This window comes from Hemibagrus wyckioides, linkage group LG06, assembly GCF_019097595.1.
Source record: "Hemibagrus wyckioides isolate EC202008001 linkage group LG06, SWU_Hwy_1.0, whole genome shotgun sequence".
Classification (NCBI taxonomy): Eukaryota; Metazoa; Chordata; class Actinopteri; order Siluriformes; family Bagridae; genus Hemibagrus; species Hemibagrus wyckioides.
The window spans coordinates 5,437,484-5,457,102 of NC_080715.1; the positions used below are offsets into that span (position 1 = coordinate 5,437,484).

The 19,619-nt window shown below is 36.7% G+C and overlaps 1 protein-coding gene across 4 annotated transcripts in view; it reads left to right on the plus strand.

Moving 5' to 3' along the window:
* Positions 1–4,333: 4,333 nt before the first annotated feature.
* Positions 4,334–19,619, plus strand: part of ikzf2 (IKAROS family zinc finger 2) — a 50,785-nt gene continuing 35,499 nt past the window's right edge. For 2 of the 4 annotated variants that reach the window (XM_058393297.1, XM_058393300.1), the window contains exons 1-2: positions 6,278–6,476; positions 10,336–10,384. In XM_058393297.1, the coding sequence (XP_058249280.1) occupies positions 10,357–10,384 (28 nt within the window). In that variant the 5' untranslated portion in view covers positions 6,278–6,476; positions 10,336–10,356. Of the gene's footprint in view, positions 4,472–5,771; positions 5,963–6,277; positions 6,477–10,335; positions 10,385–19,619 lie in introns of those variants that run through there. The other 2 variants (XM_058393298.1, XM_058393299.1) reach the window with 2 other exon arrangements.

The following is a 19,619-nucleotide window of genomic DNA, read 5'->3' on the forward strand; positions in this document are numbered from 1 at the left end:
ATGGATCAGTGCCTCATCATGGTGTAAGGGCTTGTGTGAACTTAGCGCTATGTCAAGGTTCTCACTATGGCCCACCCTTGCTGAATAGAACTTAGGTAAATGGTCAGACAAAAGGACATAACTGATCCTAAAGACACTCATGAATAGACTGTCTGGAGCAAGGCCAGGGGTTTCCAGGCCAGTCCTGGTGACCAGGCTTCCCACGTAACCTTGCTGAGCTCAACTTTAAACAGCAATGTGTGGACTTCGCCACTTGCAAGATGAAGGATGGAGAACAGGTTTGATGCCAGTCAGGTGGTAGGCAAGGTAGCTTATAAGTCTACTTGTCACATGAGCACCGTGAGGCACTGATTCTGTTATTGCACTTTGAGATTTGAGGCCATATGCTTTGGACTCCCAGGGGCAGGCTGTCAGCTGATTATAAGTTGGTATCTTGGATTTGTCACACCTAACATCAACAAGATTTGATTTGTAAATTCATAGGAGTCCTATAGGTTGCTTGAGATGACAGAAGCTTATTTAAGAGACAAATGCAACTTATGAAGATGTGGTAGCTTAGTGGTTAAGGTGTTGGATTACTTATCAGAAGGTTGTGAGTTTAAATCCCAGGTCCACCAAGCTGCCCCTGCTAGGCTCCTGAGCAAAGCCCTTAATCCTTAATTACTCAGTTAAAAATGTAAGTTGCCCTGGATAAAGGTGTCTGCCAAATGCTGGAAATGTAAATACCACTTCATGTAAATCCACTTCTAAAATGGACTTTTCCCAAGTCTATCAAGTACCTTGAATCTAGAAAGATTTCTATCATAGAAACAGCTACTAAACGTTGTGGCTAGAAGGATCTCGGCAGTATTCTAGGACATGCTTGTCTACACCAGTGGTGTGGATAACCATCGGATGAAGAAGAAGGCCTTCCATCAGGAAAGGGAGATGAAACCATACACAGTAAGTGTGTGTAAGTATTGACCTCTGTTGCAGATATTGTTGGGCAATGGAAGAAGTGCTTTTAAGGAACCCCTTAGTCTAATAGACATACCCTCCATTTATGAGGGTCCATCACTGTGGCTAAGTTTACTATGGCAGTTAAAGACTTTCATAGCTACAAGGCTACATGTGTGGATGAGATTTGTCCAGGAATGCTGAAGGTGCTAGTTGAAATAGTTAATAAGCCTCTTTAATGTTTCATGGAGACCTGAAATCAAGACAAGTTTGGAGAGATGGAGCACTAGAAGTAATATTCCTGTAAGAGAAAGACTTTTAGAGAAAAGGTATATATTGTGGGATGAGGGGAGGGCTAATTTTCTGAGTTGTTTCACCTTGTCATGATGATTTTGAAGCCTATTACTAAAAATGTCATTTCCTCTCTTTGTGTTCCCTCACACGAAGGTGAAACAGCAATTTTTATGTTTATTGTTTCCCAATCTTTGATTTCTGTGTAAACCTCAAGAAGCTGAAAGGCTAAAAGTGTACCTGAGTTTCCTGTGTTCTCCTGGCCTTACAATCTGTTACACATGCTTTGGAGAGCAAAAAAAATGTTTTAAAGGATCAAAGCCCATTAGTTCAGCTCCTCCAGTCATTTGTCACCCTGCAGCAGCAGTATTAGGATCTCTTTAGCCTGCAGGAAAATCAGCAGGAGCTCCTGTCTCAAGTAATTTCTGACCAGGCTGTGAATGGAGCTGCTGGAGTCTCTTCCTTGCTGCATATGGACTCAGCACACAAGCAATCAGCCTGCCTGCTTTTATTGCTGAAGCCAATGTTAGATCAGGAACAGAGTGCTAGAACATGTGACAATGGACCAGTTCATCTCTCGCCTACTCAGCAGTGTCAAAGAGTGGGTATGGTGTCACCAACCCAAGACCGTCTATGAGGCCATCCAGCTAGGCCGCTGAAAGAAAAAGGTAATGAGTACAGGCTGTAGAAATGAGTTTTTTTTAAGGCTCCTGTAAAAGAATGAGAAGCTTGACAACCCAGAAGAGCATCTGAAAAAGGCTTGCTGCTTCTTTAAATCAAGACGAGCCAGTTGATTTGATTTTAGGCACCTTACAAGGATGTCCCTAGGCACATTCCAGTGGACAGATACCCATGGCTAATCCGGAGCTTCCGCAGAATATCTGGGGAATCCTGGTGAATGGATGGATGGATAGATGGATAGACATATAGATAGATAGATAGATAGATAGATAGATAGATAGATAGATAGATAGATAGATAGATAGATAGATAGATGGATAAATGAATGCATGAATGAATACTATTTATGTAGCTTTCCCCATCACCTTGATCAGTCAAAGTAATCAGTAAAAGATTCAGATTCCTATTGACTTTTAACTTCAATTCTCATGTTTTCACAAAGCAAGTGCATTTTGATGGTTTTGAACTATTAAACACTGTATATGAGGAATACATAAATGATCTGTGAAGAACCTTTTAAGCATGCTAATAACTAGAGATGCTGACAGGTTTGCGCTAAATGTCTGCATTCAGCTACATGTAAATGACCTGTTTAGCTGACCTCTTTACATAGGAAATGAGACACACCACATTTCACATATGTATGGAAAACTCTCGGAGATAACTGTAACTGTGCCTTCTCATATAATATACAGATTTCATTGTACTTTTTTTTTTTTTTGTAAATGCTGAATATTTAACGTATATACTATATGTTATTGCATCCTTTTCAGTGCTGATTTGTGGAGCATATTGTTTTACTGTATTCTATCTTTAATTTGTATAACACCACAACAAAGGAAACATTTGCATGTGCATTGTGTAATTGAAGAATAAAGAAATGATTCTCAATAAACTGTTTAACACACACTGGAGTCAAAGGTTTATTAGTTAAATGGATGTAGGACCTAGTGCCTTAAATGTTTATATCTGATTAGATTAAAAATCTTTATAGCCTGTTCATATGAACTACCCAGATAGCTGGTGGGGAAAATTTCCTTTGATATTTATTATGGAATGAAATTGAGTGATATTTGGGTTAATGGTTTCCTTCATCACCCTCAATGCCGTTTAACTACCTGATAAACTCCAGTCATCTCCATATCTGTATACTAAGCTTCAAAATCTACATCTTTCATGCCAATGAATCAGCTAATGCTAAGGATCACTATTCTTTCTTGGATAGCCTTGCTTCAATTGCTAACACTTAAGTCTGAACAGTTAATAGCTTCAGTTCGATACAACAGAATTTATCTCTGACGTTCGTCTTCAAGTTCCTATTAACATGCTCAGCACTTTTGGACCCTATACTACACAGTTAGAGAAGGGAAATGATTTATTATCACACTCTCCAGTGTTACCCAGATGAGGATGGTTCCTTTCAAGGTTTCTTCCTCATATTGTCTCTGGGAGTTTTTTCTCACCACCGTCACCTCTGGCTTGCTCATTAGGGATAAATTTTTAAGTGATAAGTGCCTTCATATCTAACAATGTAAACATTACTAGAACAGAAATAAACAGCCAGTTAGTTTACATATTCCCAAATACAATTACACAGATAAATCTGTCTCCTAATCAATATTTATAATAGTTTTCATCCTGAAGTGTTTCATTCCTATTATACCAGAGGTTTTTTTTAATGATTACATTTTGAAATTTGTTTATATACATTATGCTTTTTATCTGTTTAATAGTATATTGTAATGTATATTATAGTAATATAATATACATTATACATTATAGAATAGTATAATAATTTATATTATAGAATAATATACATTTAATATTGTGGGACATGTGGGAAACAGGTAAGCGTCCTAATCAGCCTCTCTTGTTTTTCTCTCTTAGAATGATAATAAGGCAGAAAAAAATGACTAAGAAACTGGAAGTAAGTAAATAAATAAATAAATAAATTCCGCATAGTCATATGTTCTAACCAAGGGGAACTGTGGTTCAGCGATTTCCTCCCCCAGTCCAAACACCACATAGCAGGTTTAATTGACATCTCTAAATTGTTTGTAGTGTGTATGTATGTGACTGTGTGTGCACTTGTTCCCTGTGACGGGTTGGTATCCCATCCAGGGTGTCCCACGTCTTGCGCCCCCAAATACCCTGGGATAGACTCCCTGTGACCCTGTGTAGAATAAGTGGTTCAGAAAATAGATGGATGGATATGCCTTGTATCTGCTATGTCAGAACTGGCCAATCAGAAGATTACAGAAGAACACTGTGGTATATTTTATAATGTTAGACATTTAAACACGTCCAAATCAACAAAGTAAGATAAATTTGTGTTTGTCACCTCAACAGAGTCTGATAAACCAGTGAAAATACAAGATAGCCAGATTATGTGTGGTTGACCGTCAATCTGGCAACCCTGTCCCTGTGTAACTCTGCCTGTTGGATCTGTTTCTCAGGGCTTTGATCAGCTTGGTCTACACTCTGATATCCCTTCATTTCTCATGATCTGCTTCTTCTTTATCGGTGGAGGAGATGGCACTGATCCTTCATCTGCACTGCTGAGGTAACAAACTAAGTAGAATGAATCCACAGCGGCTCGTTTTATTATAATCACGATGCCATTTGCAGGGTTTATTGCTCAGATCGCTGTCTCGAACGCTTTGCTGTGCGCAACAGGGTTGCCAGAGTTAACTCGAATCCTCTATAGATTTTTTTTCCTGTTCAGAATTCATTGAACAGAAAACGACTTAAGAACTTAAGACTCTAAAAAATAACCTAGGTTTAACATTTAACTGTAATGGTGTTTAGGGGTAGACTGCGCTTCAGGGAGAAGCTCCGATGCAAAACTGACCGTACAATCTGGCAACCATACTGGATGTTGTGATGTCAATCTGGCAACCCGGACAGTGCGGGTATCGGATCACCTGTTGCAATCGGAGCACTGCAGGGAGGGATTTGCAGAGTTAATATTTCAGGAATGTCTATTTTAGTGAGTTTAACGTCAATGGAGGGTTGTGTGGAAAGGAAAAGCACTGGACGGACTAACCTGATTTATATTTAAAAAAAAAAAACCCCAAATTATTTGGATATTTTATATAGTTGATAGAAACATAAATTCCAGCTCATTATTATTATTATTATTATTATTATTATTATTATTATTATTACTTAGCATTAGGTATAAATATAAAATATTAAGAAACACAAATAATAATAATAATAATAATAATAATAATAATAATAATAATGTTCGATACAAGCAGTGAATCTAAAGAAATCATGTCTGACAATACGTCTTTCATATATATATATATATATATATATATATATATATATATATATATATATATATTTTTTTATTTTTTTTTTTTTTTTTCCTTGGCCAAACTAACCCAGAGAGAGAGAGAGAGAGAGAGAGAGAGAGAGAGAGAGAGAATAGCCGAAATAAACCCAAGCCAATAAATTTATCCAATTTAAGTCCTAGGCCGAAATATCGCGATATTTCACGTGATTTAATTTATATATTCATTTGTCATATCCATCGTTTTAATTTTGTCTCAAGAACTAGTAGATTAAAAAAGCATGCATACACACACACACATTATATATATATATATTTAACCTTACACAGATGCAGATTAAAGTTGTTGCCATAGTGACCAAAACCTGTGGCTAGCAACCCACACTAACTGTCTGTAATATAATCCCTTAACGTTAAAATTAAGTCCCGAGTTTGTTTGGGTTTTTTTTTTTAATGAGGCTGTTCCTGTTTCCTTATTTATGGCCAATTCCAAAAGGAACCGGTGGATCCAGTTCGGCGTTCTATCTCGCTCTCTCGTTCTTTCTTTATTTTTCCCTCTCTCTGTCTCTTTCCCTCCTTCTGTCATACTTTCTGTTTAAAGCTGCTTCCTATCACCGATTTCACGAAGTGGAATCACGGATATGAAAAACAAGCAAACTCTTTAAAGAAAGAAAGAAAGAAAGAAAGAAAGAAAGAAAGAAAGAAAGAAGAGCTGAAGTTATCCGAGGAAAGGTGGAAAAATAAACGAGACAGGTGCGGAGATGGAAAAGTGGAAAAGTTTGACAGGTTGCAAAGAGGAAGTCGGTCAGCTATAGGGTTGCCAGATTGTACTTTAATAATCTTCCAGTTAATGTAAATTTGATTCGTGTGGTTCTTGTGCTAAACATATATCACTAGTCCTTTCCAAAAGGTTACGGATGTAATCAAGACAAAGCTGGTTAGCTATTTGAAAGTCGGGGTCATTTTTTAAACAGTGCTTTTAAAGATTTGTAAATCGACCCGAATCTGGCAACCCGTAAAAAAGCGCTGTATGGTAACTTTTTTTTTTTTTTTTTTGAGAAGTTTTTTTTTTTCCATTTGTGACCAATGCTGATCTCCTAATGAATGCGTCCCGATCACTGTCTTATCGGAAGACACCCGAGTCATTTAGGAGCTGTCTGTCTTCGGAAATTATCTCAGAGGCAGTTATTTGGTTTATTTGCTCTGCTTTTGGGATCCTTTATCCATTCACCTTTTAAGCATTTTCACAGGGGGGAGACCAGACAAGGTAAACATTTTATTACTGACAGATTGACATGCATTTCTAAACACTTTCTTTATAATCCAGTAGCTTTGCATACTGTTATAGTTTGTACTTATTATTATAATGAAAGCCTATTACATATCCTATACATGCAGTGTATATATATAGAGAGAGAGAGAGAGAGAGAGAGAGAGAGATCTCACTAATAAACACTAATAGTGTTTAATATTCAGTATTCAGGAGAAGGTGTCATGGTCCTCCTGGGCAGAGTGACAATGTGTAAGGCACAATTTCTCTCAGCTCCAACCTACCACCTAATTAATCCACAAACTCTTTAAATGTACATTTATTTCGTAAAAATCCTACCACACAGGCTTTATTCATACGCGTGTTAACCCGTCATCTGCTTTCAGAGTGAGTTTAACACCGAGTTGATCCAATGCTCTCTAGGTGTTCATTCTGTAATGCTGTAAAGGGTTAATCCAACACTAAGGCATGAATCTGGCTGAGAAAAAGAAATTAAACAAAATGTTAGTGAATATGCAGACGTAAAATTCAGTGCTGAAATCCAGATTCTGTGTTAATTCGATCCTGAACAGTGTAAATGTTAATTCGACTCCATTTCAGGCTTTACTTTAACACTGTAATGAACGTTTTGTAGCTTTGAGAGTCTATTCAACACTTGTTGAGTTCACTGAACGCTGTACGAGTTATTTCAACAATGTAGGTGTTTCAGGACTGCAATTAATGCCCATAATATAGGAATTTTCAATGCTTTTAAGTGCTCTAAGTGTTAATCCAAGTCTATAGGTCTTCCTTTAGTACTTTAGGTCTTAGTTGAGAGTAATTGAAACCCTGTAGATTATATAATCCAGGTGTTAATCCAGTGCTTTAGGTGTTGATCGAATGATTTAAGAGTTGCTTCAACACTGCGGATTGTAATTTAGTGCTGTGAGAGTTGATTAAACATTGTAGGATGTAACTGTGTGCTTTAGGTGTTTTGGGTCTTTATACAGCAATACAGATTATAATCCAGTTCCTTACGTGTTAATCCAGTGCTGTAAAATTTAAGTCATTACTGTATTTTAGAATCCAATGTTTTAAGGTGTTAATTCTACACTGTGTAGATTATCGTTCCAAGGCTTTTAGGTGTTAATTGTACACACTGTAGATTATAATCTCATGTTTTTGGTGCTAATTTAACAGGTTGCTGATGGTAACCCAGTTTTAGGTGTTGATCGTACACTTTGTAGATTAGCGTCCGAGTGTGTTGGATGGTGAACATACACATTGTTGATTATAATCCAAGTTGTTTTTAAGGTGTCAATTCTACATGTTGTAGATTATAGATCCTGTGTTTTGTGTGTGTGTGTGTTATTTCTACACACTGCAGATTATAATCCAGTCTTTTCTGTGTCATTTCTACACATTGTATATTATAATCCAGTGTTTTGGGTGTTATTTCCACACATTGCAGATTATAATCAGGTGTTTTTGGTATTAATTCTACATTTTGGAGATTAGACTCGTGTTTACTGTGTTAATTCTACACTTTAGAGATTCCAATCCAGTATTTTTGTTGTTAATTTGACAATTTGTAGATTATAACCCAGTGTTTTAGGTGTTAGGTAGTTCTACACTGAAGATTATAATCCAGTGTCTTTGGTGCTAATTCTACACTTTATAGATTATAATCCAGTGTTTTAGGTGTTAGTTCTACACGGCAGATTCTAATCCAGTGCTTTAGGTGAAGACTTAGGTGTATAATTTTACCCTCTTAATCTAGTTGCTAATGAATTATTTAGATTTTTTAACTCACACATCACCAATCTGACCCTGGATCATAAAAAGAAATAAATAAATAACTCTCTAACAACTAAGGCGAAGGCAAGGGCGAGCAAACAGTAGGCCGCAACGTGATTGGACCGTGTTTTAACACATGATGCACTGGACAGTCAATTTTTTACAGCACATGGAACACCATGTCACATAAACTGCACCGAAGGAGTGGTGAAAAACATGAGCTGGTAATTAGCGCTCGTTTTAAACGACCAGAAATCCTATTCAGGAACTCATTAGGAACTCCTAAACTGTGAACCTTCAGACCGTGCGTGGTCGAGGTGCCTCGAGGGCCGTGGAGCTCTTCATCCTCGCCTCATTAACGTGCCTCTTTTTTCTATTATGTTACAAATGATCCTGTAATTATTCAGCTTTCATTTCTTTTTAAACACAAACTCGCAGCTGTGTAGTAAAGAGTCTTAGATTGGACGAGGATTGGTGAAAGTAGGAATTATTCATCATGCAGGTTCTTAAACGACACACACACACACACACACACACACACACTCCTTTAGCAAATTAGACTCTAGGTGCAGAGGCCCCGCTGTCTGTGTGCCTGTGCACGTGTGAGAGACTAAAGTAGACACATCCTTTCGATTTTGAAATCTATTTAACATCGAAAACATCGAGCATGCAGCCAGTCCTGCTGTGAGCGCTGTCACCTGATATACTGATCATCTTTAAAAACTCTATTATTATTTTTTAAAAAATAATCGACATTACTTACTTTATCATTCATCATGGTAATGATATAAACTCCAGCATCTAAATTTCAATCACAGTTTATAAAAAGATATTAATTTATTTATTTTTTTAAATTCTATTTATTTATTTATTTATTTATTTATTTATTATATAAAGGTTTATTTGGACGGAAGACATGATTCATCATTCGCATTTTGCTTCATTTTTATTTATTTTTTGTTGCTTTGACATTAATTCAGGTGTTTTTAAAAAATGACACGTTTTAGTGAACCTAGTGTGAGGCTTCGCTAATAACAAACGCTCCTCAAGGCCTCGTTTAATAAAACGGAAAGTTTTTTTTTCACGGCGGGTAAGAAAGCGAGACATCTTTTATCCTGTAACAGAGGAAAATAAATATATAAATATCAAAATATATAATAAAAAAAATAAAAAATCAAGGCCTCGTTCTTGACGTCATGACGTCAGATTTAAAAACGCTTTGTTTGGACACCATGGGAAAAGGAGAAAATAAGAACTTGGAGAAATGTCTCTGTTCTGGATTTTTAGATGATGTTATTCAGTAATTTGTGAATTTATGGTGAAGAGAATGTCATGAGAAACAAAAAGCGAGAGAGAGAGAGACAGAGATGACAGTTTGTCTTTACCTTCTCTAACCTGCACCTCCTCCATTTTCTACTGTGTGAAAACCTTAAAAAAAAAAAAGTGAAAGGTACGATGGCCCGCAGCTCGATTTTTTTTTTTCTTTTTTCCTCTGTGAAATACGTGTGGACTATATATAGTGCAAGACGAGATGTTTTAGTCTTAGTTTTGTAGAAGATATGAGTCATCTCGTAGTGCTTCATCGATATGGTGCATAATATGGATTATTTTTTTAGATTATTAAGTCATACATTGACTCCTGAGGCAGGGGTTCGGTCCTGATGATGATGATGATGATGATGATGATGATGATGTCATCGACGTGTGACTTTAGTTAATGAGATAAACAGGGACATGATTAAGATTAGTAGAAGATTGTGATATATTGTATTATATTATATTATATTATATTATATTATATTATATTATATTATATTATATTATATTATATTATATTATATTATATTATATTATATTATGTAGATCTAGTGAAATCCTAAGAGTTCACTCTCCTCATCATCGTACATTGCTTAGCCATTTCTATCCTCCTTACAGTACGTCCTGTGGTCATTATTACATCTCATACGTCTAAACCCAGTGCGTGTGTGGTCACGTTTACACAAAGACCGAGCATTTGGTTGCGCGTCCCAGATTCACAGCTCAGATCTCTTGACGGCTTCTGTGTTTCTCCTCTCCACAGCTCGGCCCCCGCATCACGGTCATGGAGGCAACTGATGGCTATCTAGCGAGTAAGTTTGGCTTCTGTCTCTTTTCTGTCTTGCCATGTTTTGCTTCAGTTGGGAAATGAATCTCAACGCCTGATTATTTTTGTAACGGGTGTAAAATCTTTGGGATTGTTGTTTTCTTTTGCTTTTTTTTTGTTTTCCTTTGGATGATGATGATGATGATGATGATGATGATGATGATGATGCTGGTGTGTGACGTGACGCTTGCGCAATTCAAAGAGTTTGCGTTCCGTTGTTATTGGAAAAAAAAATGTCTTTGCAGATCAAAAGGAAAGTTTGTTGTTTTTTTTTTTTCAGTCGTCATTATTTCCAGAACGACCTAAAGTTTTGAGTTGTGCATAATAAAAATGAAATAAAATAAATAAAAAAATATGGGATAGAAATAAAACTGCTTTACATCGTGTGTGTGTTTGTAGTAGTAGTACCGTGTGACACTATGTGTATCTGCATCTGTTTAATATTCCAAATAACTTTATCTATATTCTAAACCTGAAGTGGGCGTGGCCTAACTGAACACGTTTTTCTTTCTTCTTTTTTTATTTATTTTTTCTTTTTAATTGAGGATGCTTTTTTTGTTGTTGTTGTTGTTTTTTTTTTAATTTTGCTCCGTAAATAACTTTTATCTATTTTATTTGTAACATTTTCTGACAAATTTAATATTTTTTTTTTCGAAACCTTTTTAAATGAAACGTTTCTATAGAAACAGAACATTTCCAATAAGAGGTCCTTCATCCTTGATGCATTACTGCTCACGATGGAAATGACCAAGTCGTTTACAGATGCAGTACAGTGTGTCTTTCTGGAAGTCTTTTGTGTGTGTGTGTGTGTGTAAAATCAGACCATTGATCGATCTTTGAATAAATATAATAAACCTCTTAACTTCTGGCATGATGTTTCCTCCTCCTCGCTGATCGGAAACGTGCCGTTGTACAGGTGTTCCTATTCAAGTGGCCGGTGCGAAAGTATACATGCTTATGCACTGAGCTGAACTGGCAAATCAGCGTACAGTTATCAGCCAATTAGGAAACAGTAAATAACATTTATTTATTTATTTATTTATTTATTTATTTATTTGCAGCCTCGGAAATGTCAAGTCTAGTCATGTATTGTCACACAACTGACGTTCGATAAACACTGAGCTGTGGAAATATCCTGCTAACCTCTCTCTCTCTCTCTCTCTCTCTCTCTCTTTCTCTCGCTCGCTCGCTCTCTCTCTCTCTTTTCTCTCTCTCGCTCTCTCTCTCTCTCTCTCTCTCTCTCTCTCTCTCTCTCTCTTTCCTCTCTCACACATTCTCTCTTTCTCTCTCTCACTCTGTCTCTGTGTCTCTCACAGTCACTCTCTCTTCTCTCTCTCTCTGTCTATCGCTCTTTCTCTCTCTCTCTCTCTCTCTCTCTCTCTCTCTCTCTCTCTCTCTTTTCCGTTCTGCTCTCGATTCCTCGTACGACTTCTTATCACCTTCGGTACCAGGTGCGCAGTGGTACCTTCCCACCTCCCCCTGCAGATTCCCTCAGATGGAACAGTCTGATAAATCAGTGAATTCATGCAGGTGTTCTGGAAAACAGAGACGAGTTTTTACAGTTAGTTGCAAAAGCAGAAAGATTAAGATTAAGAGCGTGGACGGAATAAAACACGTTTTTTTTTTTTTTTAGTCGTAGGCGAGCTTCACGTTCGATCATGGAATGTCAGAAATGTTCAACCCAAAGAAGCTCCTAATCCCAGAAACGGAGGAAACAATGACAGTGTGTATCAACATCATGCTCTTGACTACACCTCTGCGTCTAGGGTTTTGTTTCAAAGGTTCTCGCTCGTCCGTCTCCTGCGGGACCTCCCTATCGCCCGTCCACATTTTTTTGCTTCTATTTCCAGATCCTAACACACCTGACGCTCAGCATTCTGCAACTCTTGATTACCTCAAACAGGTGTGCAGGTGTGTGTGTGTGGAAGTGGAAAAGAGCAAAAATGTGGACGGGTTAGAGAGTTAAGAGGACGGCTTAAACCGACTTCATTTTTTAAAATGATTTCAATTCCTTTCAGCGCCTCGGCTTCGTATTCAGTATTTCATCTTAACGCATGTGACAACAAAAATAGAAAGTATCTCGTGAAACGTTTCTAGCTTTTTTGATCAAACGAAACACTTGACACGGTTTCATATCACCGAACGATACTTTTCACTTTTGCTTTAATTTCAAAAGAAAAAATCTCTACGTTCTGCACTGTAATCCTCCATAGCCACGTCTTTAACATCTTAGCATCAGCTAGGAAAACTCCGGCTTCTAACCCAGCTAACGGATATAAATTCGTGAATCTAAACGTGTTAAATTGAGAATGCCAGCTAAATACACGTCGCTGTAAACGCATACGCTGGATTCATCACTGCAGTTTGGATTGTCTTGCTAGCTAACAGCTTAAAGGAGAGCAGCAAAGCTAATGATAATTCGCTTTCGGCTAACTTGAGCTAACGTTCAAGCCGTCTGTTTCGGCGCCTTTGCTTTTACTTTCATCCTTTCAGTCAGTGAAAGTCGGTGAATTTCTCCTCAGAGAGCGAAATATTTGAAGCTGTTCAATGTTTACCACGGTATTTATATTTATTCTCACGAGGAGTTGCACTTTTACCTGAATAAATAAGCTATTTCTATCACATCTGCTTTGATCAGACGCTTTTCTGAGGCTGATATCAAGATCAAACCTTTACCCATTTACGATCTGCTCCTCAGATATCAACAGAAAGAAACCATGTTAGCGAAATAATCATCTGCACTAAATAACGTTCATAAAAACCACTGAGTAAAACCAACACTGTGAACATGTTTGCAGTTGTTGACTAGAAAATTTCAGAGCTAAAGCTGAAAGACCAACATTTACACCTTCAGCATTCAGAATTTAGCGACATGATTTAGCAGCATTTTTAGCAGATTCTTTCCTCATTTATTCATATTTTCAGTCATGAATTGAATCAATACTCAAATTCACACAAATTAAATAAACCTCTATACATTTCTAGGTCTGCTAACTCACTTTTTTACCTCACAAACCTGTAGTTTAGGGTTAGCTAAGCTTGACTAATGCAGTAATTGTAGCATAAATGACTTAATGACTTGGCGCAATCCAAACATCTGTTTCAGTATGCAAGCTCTCAGTTTAATCCACAAGGCAGACTGTAGGTATTTATTCACCAAATGTTTTTTGTTTCTTTCTATTTGACGCTAAAACCTTAGCATGATCAAAGGTCACTGTGATTTGCTAGTCCGTTTGTTTGCTTCCTCACATGATCGTAACAGAAGGAAAAACATACCTAGTGTCCCGTATTGCAATTTTAATGCCAGCATCCTGACTGCTAGGAGGCCGAGTGAACAGGCTACGAACCTTGTTGATAAATTATTTATCCTAATCCATGTGAGGTCTAGACGTCCAGACGAGGGCTGGAGGAGATGGTACAGCTCAACATCCTTACTCCTGTGGTTTTCTGTTTTTTTTCCCCTCTGACACATATGTAATGTCAGTTTCAAGTCATTGCTCTGTCCTGGAAGGAAAGGAGGGAGAAAAAAAATCAATACACTGGTAACAGACGTGGACGGATAGTTTTATGTAAAGAGCGCATTTATGGATATTATGAAATTCTTTCAAGCTTAAATGAAATCAAAACCAAAATGCAAATCAAAACATATTTTTACGGGAAGATTTATAGATTTATTCTTTATTTATTTATTATCCATTAAACAAATGACTTTCTCTAAGGTATGTCTCATTATAACATCATTATAAAGAAATTCAGTTCAATTTCATTTTATCAATGGAATATATAAAAATTCAGAATTAAAGTTTTTTTTATTTATATTTATCACTAATGAGCAAGTTAGAGGTGACGGTGGTGAGAAAAAACTCCGCAAGATGACAGGAGGAAGAAACCTCATGATCTGAGTGAGATTATAAATAATTTCCTCAATATAACTTTATACATTATAAAATGAAGTGCAATTGTTAAACCGAGAGATTTTGAGCAGTTTATAAGCCAGTATTTCTCTTTCTGACAAACCCCAGAATGTTTAATGACAGTTTGCAGCAATGGAATTTCTTCCAGCGAATCACACCTTATTATTATTTTCCTCCAACTGACTTTAACGTCCTCATCTGTTAAAGAGGCATCGTGCAAATACACGTCTGCAGCTAATGTTCATCAGGTTGAACCGAAGGGAAAAATCCACCATATGCACAAGGCTGGCAATTTCGTTCCAGTTTGAAACTAGAAGCAGTCAGGGTGGTGCGGAAAGCAAAAAAACATCCAGCAGCAATTCTGATCAGGAGAACAGAGGGCAAAAACCGGAGCCTTGCAGGAATTTCCTGGATAATTGCATGAACGTGCAGGTTGTCCAGTGTTCCTAATAAAGTGAGTGCATGAATACATACTGAATTTTTTAGTTTCAGAAATTGTTTTTTTCTTTCACTTGAGTTTTTTTCTCATCACCACCACTTGTTTATTTAGGATTAAATAACTTAAATAAGTAAATCTTTTTTTTATTATTATTAATTAATTAATTAATTAATTTTTTAATTCATTTTTGTGTGTGAAAATATCAGTTCTTAAAAGCACTAAAATAAATACAAAAATCAGAATTGAATTGAAATACTTTGGCATATATATTTAAAAAATATATTTAAATAATTGTGTATCTGAGAGCAATAGGAAAACTGCTTGTGCCAAATATTAGTGCGTATATATATAATTAGTTTGTGGTCTGTTTTCCCTTAATTCAAAGAAATTTTTTTATCATCTCTTATCATCTATCAAGGCATCTTTGCTTCAGACATGTCTTCACTGTCATTTTAAAACTATATCGAAACCTTCTTAGCAAATTGCCGAGACACTAAAAGACACTTAGCATGTTAGTGCGTTGCCTAATGAAGGGCGGTAAAAAAAAGAAAAGAAAAGAAAAGAAAAGTAGGAGTGTGGTTTGCTTGTGGAACTTTGATCCAAAAGGCACAGAGCCGGGACAGGAAAAACCAGATCCCGACTCAAAAACCTGCGTGTCTACAACATGCTGCAACCAACGCCGGGAGAGAGGATCCTGTCTTAAAAAAAAAAAAGAAAGAAAGAAAGAAAGAAAGAAAGAAAAAAACCTCTCTTTTTTCCTCTCTTGTACTGATCTGAGATTGTTGCTGCTTTGCCCAACCCAAACGGGCCACATGCCAAGATAAACTTTTGAACAATTTCTTTCAAGAGCAGCAAAAGAAGAAAGAATCAGACGAATAATCGTATGCAGTAGATAAGTGTTAATGTCATCAACACTCTGGCTGTCATTATCCTCGTGGCCGAATATACACGCACACATATATATATATATATATATATATATATATATATATATATATATTGTCCAAATCAGTTGTGTCTTTTTTTAAATTTTATTTTAATATTCTAGTTGTCTGGTGCATTCGTCTTCTTATCATCCTCCTCCATACGTTCATCCATTAAGATTAAGAAAGTGCATGGAACAATGCCTTTGCTCGTTACTTTTTTTTTTCGACTTATGCATTGTGAGTCAGTGAACAATTATGACTCAGCACAGTCCCACACTCACTCCTGTAGTCTCCATTGGGCTTTCCTACAAGCTCTCGACTTGCATCAGCATGGGGGCAGCCACTCGCCTTTTTAATATTATCCATGCACCCTTGGCCCATGGGAGTCTGTGTGTGTGTGTGTGTGTGTTTGTGGACTGAATGCTCATTTGTAGAGTAGAACAAGAAATCAGCACGAAGTGGAACAGTTGTAAAACCGTGAAAACCGCACGGTTTCAGAGGACGGAGTGTGTCATAGCTCCTCAGAGCGATAATCGAGACAGTGTGCTTGATGGATATCAGCTTAGTTTTGCTCCGTGGTTTGCAGTCCTTATCTCTGGACTGGAGTCATCTGGTTGAGCTGTCTCTCTCTCTCTCTCTCTCTCTCTTTCTTTTTGCCCTGGGCTGACAAGTCGCTCTTCTTTGCCAAGACCGATCTAATTCCCTATAAAGGCAGACCGGAGTGGGAGGCCACAGCTACCTCTCTGTGCTGTTATGGAAAATCCTCCCCTTCTCCGTCACTCAAATCGGAGCACTCATTCGTTTCCCGTTGCCAGGGGACTGACGGTCACCTGAGATTTCCCTCAACCCCGGCGTGGAAACCAGACACGGACTCTGCGATTGGGTCATTGTCTATCATTGACTCTCTTCCCGACTCTCTCTCTCTCTCTTAACATACTCATGAAAGTTGAACATGTTCTATGAAGTCTTATAACCTCTTATGACAACTCCAAGCTTCAGTGTGTTTTAAATCAGTCGGTGGCCTGTTAGCCCTTTCCCTCATATCTGTGCTCTGCTTTAATAAAGAAAATGCACATTAAGAGTGAACAGATTATAACAGGTTATAGCAGGTGGTATATGGTTATGGCAGAGAACCTATACTGCAATTGTGATGCAATACAAGAGAAGAGCTGAACATAGATAAAGTTAAAAATTGTGTTGCAGCAGAGCATGAAGCACTGATAGGTTACAACATGCAGCGAACGCTTATAACATAGTGTTTAGAAGTCATAATGTAGCGGAGATAGAATAATAACAGAGCATAGAGTCTGAACATAGATAATGCTCGCATAAATGAAGTTGTAAATATCATCCTTAGCAATGGTTCTAAGAGAGAGTTATAAACAGTTATAGCAATGTAATATGTAAAAGATATTACATGTGTGCTTCCTTTTAGCTCTGCTATAACAGCAGTGGAAGCCTTTAATACATCTGTACGTCATATGTTATAACTTTCAGGATTGCTTTATTATATTCAAAGCTGTTTGGTTATAACAGAGAGTTTGGAAGTTATAATGCATTATAGAGTAATAACAGGGCTTGACGTTAGAACCTGGATCAAGTTATTATTTAAAAAGTTGTTATAGAGCATAGACACAGCACAGTTTGGTTATAACAGGCAGTTATACAGTAACAGTGTATAAGGCCTCGAAGATTTACTCTTATGACTATGTAGTCTCTGTTATAACTGTTCAGTCTTTGTTGAAAGCCTTTAATACATCTGTGTGTCCTGTGGCCTGACTATCTACATCAGCTCTGTGTTCTGTTATAACTCTCCAGTCTCTGCTGCACGTAAAGTCGTATCAGGGCAGTCAGTCATTTGATGTACCTGTCTACGTTAACCATACGCTCTGTTATAACTATCTATAACTCTGTACAACTGTTTTCTGAGAGTTATAACATAGCAGTGTTGTGCCTGTGCTCTACAGTTGCATATATGTTAGCTTTATCTATGCTATAACTCTATCTGCGCTTTGGTCTAACTCCAGTTGGGGGGTTTGTTATAATTATCGGTGCCGATCTACGCTCTGTTATAACTACCTGTGCTCTCTTATACTGTATTTCTGTTAATCTGCCCATCTGTGCTCGGCTGTTTTTTCCATCCATGGTGTTATAGTTTGATTTATGCTCTGTTAACATTATGTGTACTCTGACTTTATCTACCTCAATCTGTCATGTCTGAGCTCTCTCATTACTTTATCTCTGCTAGATTCTATTCTTTATGGTAACTCTATGTATCTTCTATTATAACAATGTTCATAATCATTTATATGTTGCTATTACTAGCTATATAACATATTCCTGCTAACTCTAAGCTCTATGCCCTGTTACAACCAAGTAACTATGAGTATGCACTGTTATAACTCTGTCCTTGCTCTGTTTTAACACTAAATGTGCTGTTATAACTCCTGTCCTTGTGATTATGAAGTTCTATCTATGCCTTGCTATCCCCTATTATAACACTGTTCATTCTTATTTATATAATTGCTATTACTGTGCTTTATAACATATCCTTGCTAACTCTGTGACTATGCTCTGTTATACCCTCGTAACTCTATATATGCTGTTATAACTATGACTATGCTCTGTTATAACTCTCTTTGTTCTGCTATAACACTAAATAACTTTGTCCTTGCTCTGTTATAACTTTTTGCTCTATTATAACTCTGCTTTGTAATAACACTAATACACAGTTATAACTCTTTTCTTGCTCTGTTATAACTCTATTTGCTCTGTAATAACTCTGTTTTGCTAGCATATCTCTATATCTGCTGAAACTCTGTCTGTGCTCTGTCATAACTCCTTATTATGCTCTGCTATGACTCACTATATGCTCTGGTATAAGTGTCTTTCCTGTTAAAACACTTTATTTGCTCCATTATTACTCCTTATATGCTCTGTTATGATTCTGTCTTTTGTCTGTTATAACTCATTTTATGCTCTGTTGGGACTCTTTCTTTTGTTATAACTCATGTTTTCTGGCATAACACATTATATGCTTTGTTATGAATCTATCATTGTTAACTCTGCTACAAGCTTATGATCTTCTTTTAATCTATTCCAAGTTGTGCCTGCTCTGTTACAAGCTTATGATCTGTTATAACTCTGTACTCTGTTACACTGAGTTCTCTTTTCATTCTTCACATTTACAGCATTTATCAATGGCGTTTTACAAATCTATGCTGTTATAACTCCTTGCTCTTCTACATACCAGAACAAAATCGGTTATAACTCTTTTCTACAGTATACTTTTGTAACAAGACCAAAAACTTGTTAAAAGTCACTGTTCTGCATATGCTTAAATAAAAGGCCTATGATCTGATCTTTCAGTATATATTTTTTTAGAAGTCCTATGATCTGCTATAACTCTATCTATGCCATGCTTCATAGCTAGGATCTGCTTTAACTCCATCTATGCTCCATTATAACTCTATGCTGTCAAGATCTGTTATAAAGCAATATGAGCTCTGCTGTAAATCATTCTATGCTCTGTTACAAGCCTATGACCTGTTAGAAATCTATAATCTCTTCTAATTCTGTGTATTCTCTATCAGTGATTTATAGGCTGTTATAACATGTCATAACCTGTGATATATATATATATATATATATATATATATATATATATATATATATATATATATATATATATATATATATATATATATATATATATATGCTCTATTACAAGCTTATGATGTATGTGTTCTAAGTATTTGTATGTTATATGTGCAAGCTCTGTTTTTACTTTATCTCAGCCTTGTAGCACGTCATTGACACTGTCTGTGATCTGTTATAAAGCTGTCTATGCCCTGATGCAAACTTTTGACTTACTATATCTCTGTTATAACTTTATACTTTGATACAAATCTGTGACCAGTTATGACTGTATGCAGGCTCTGT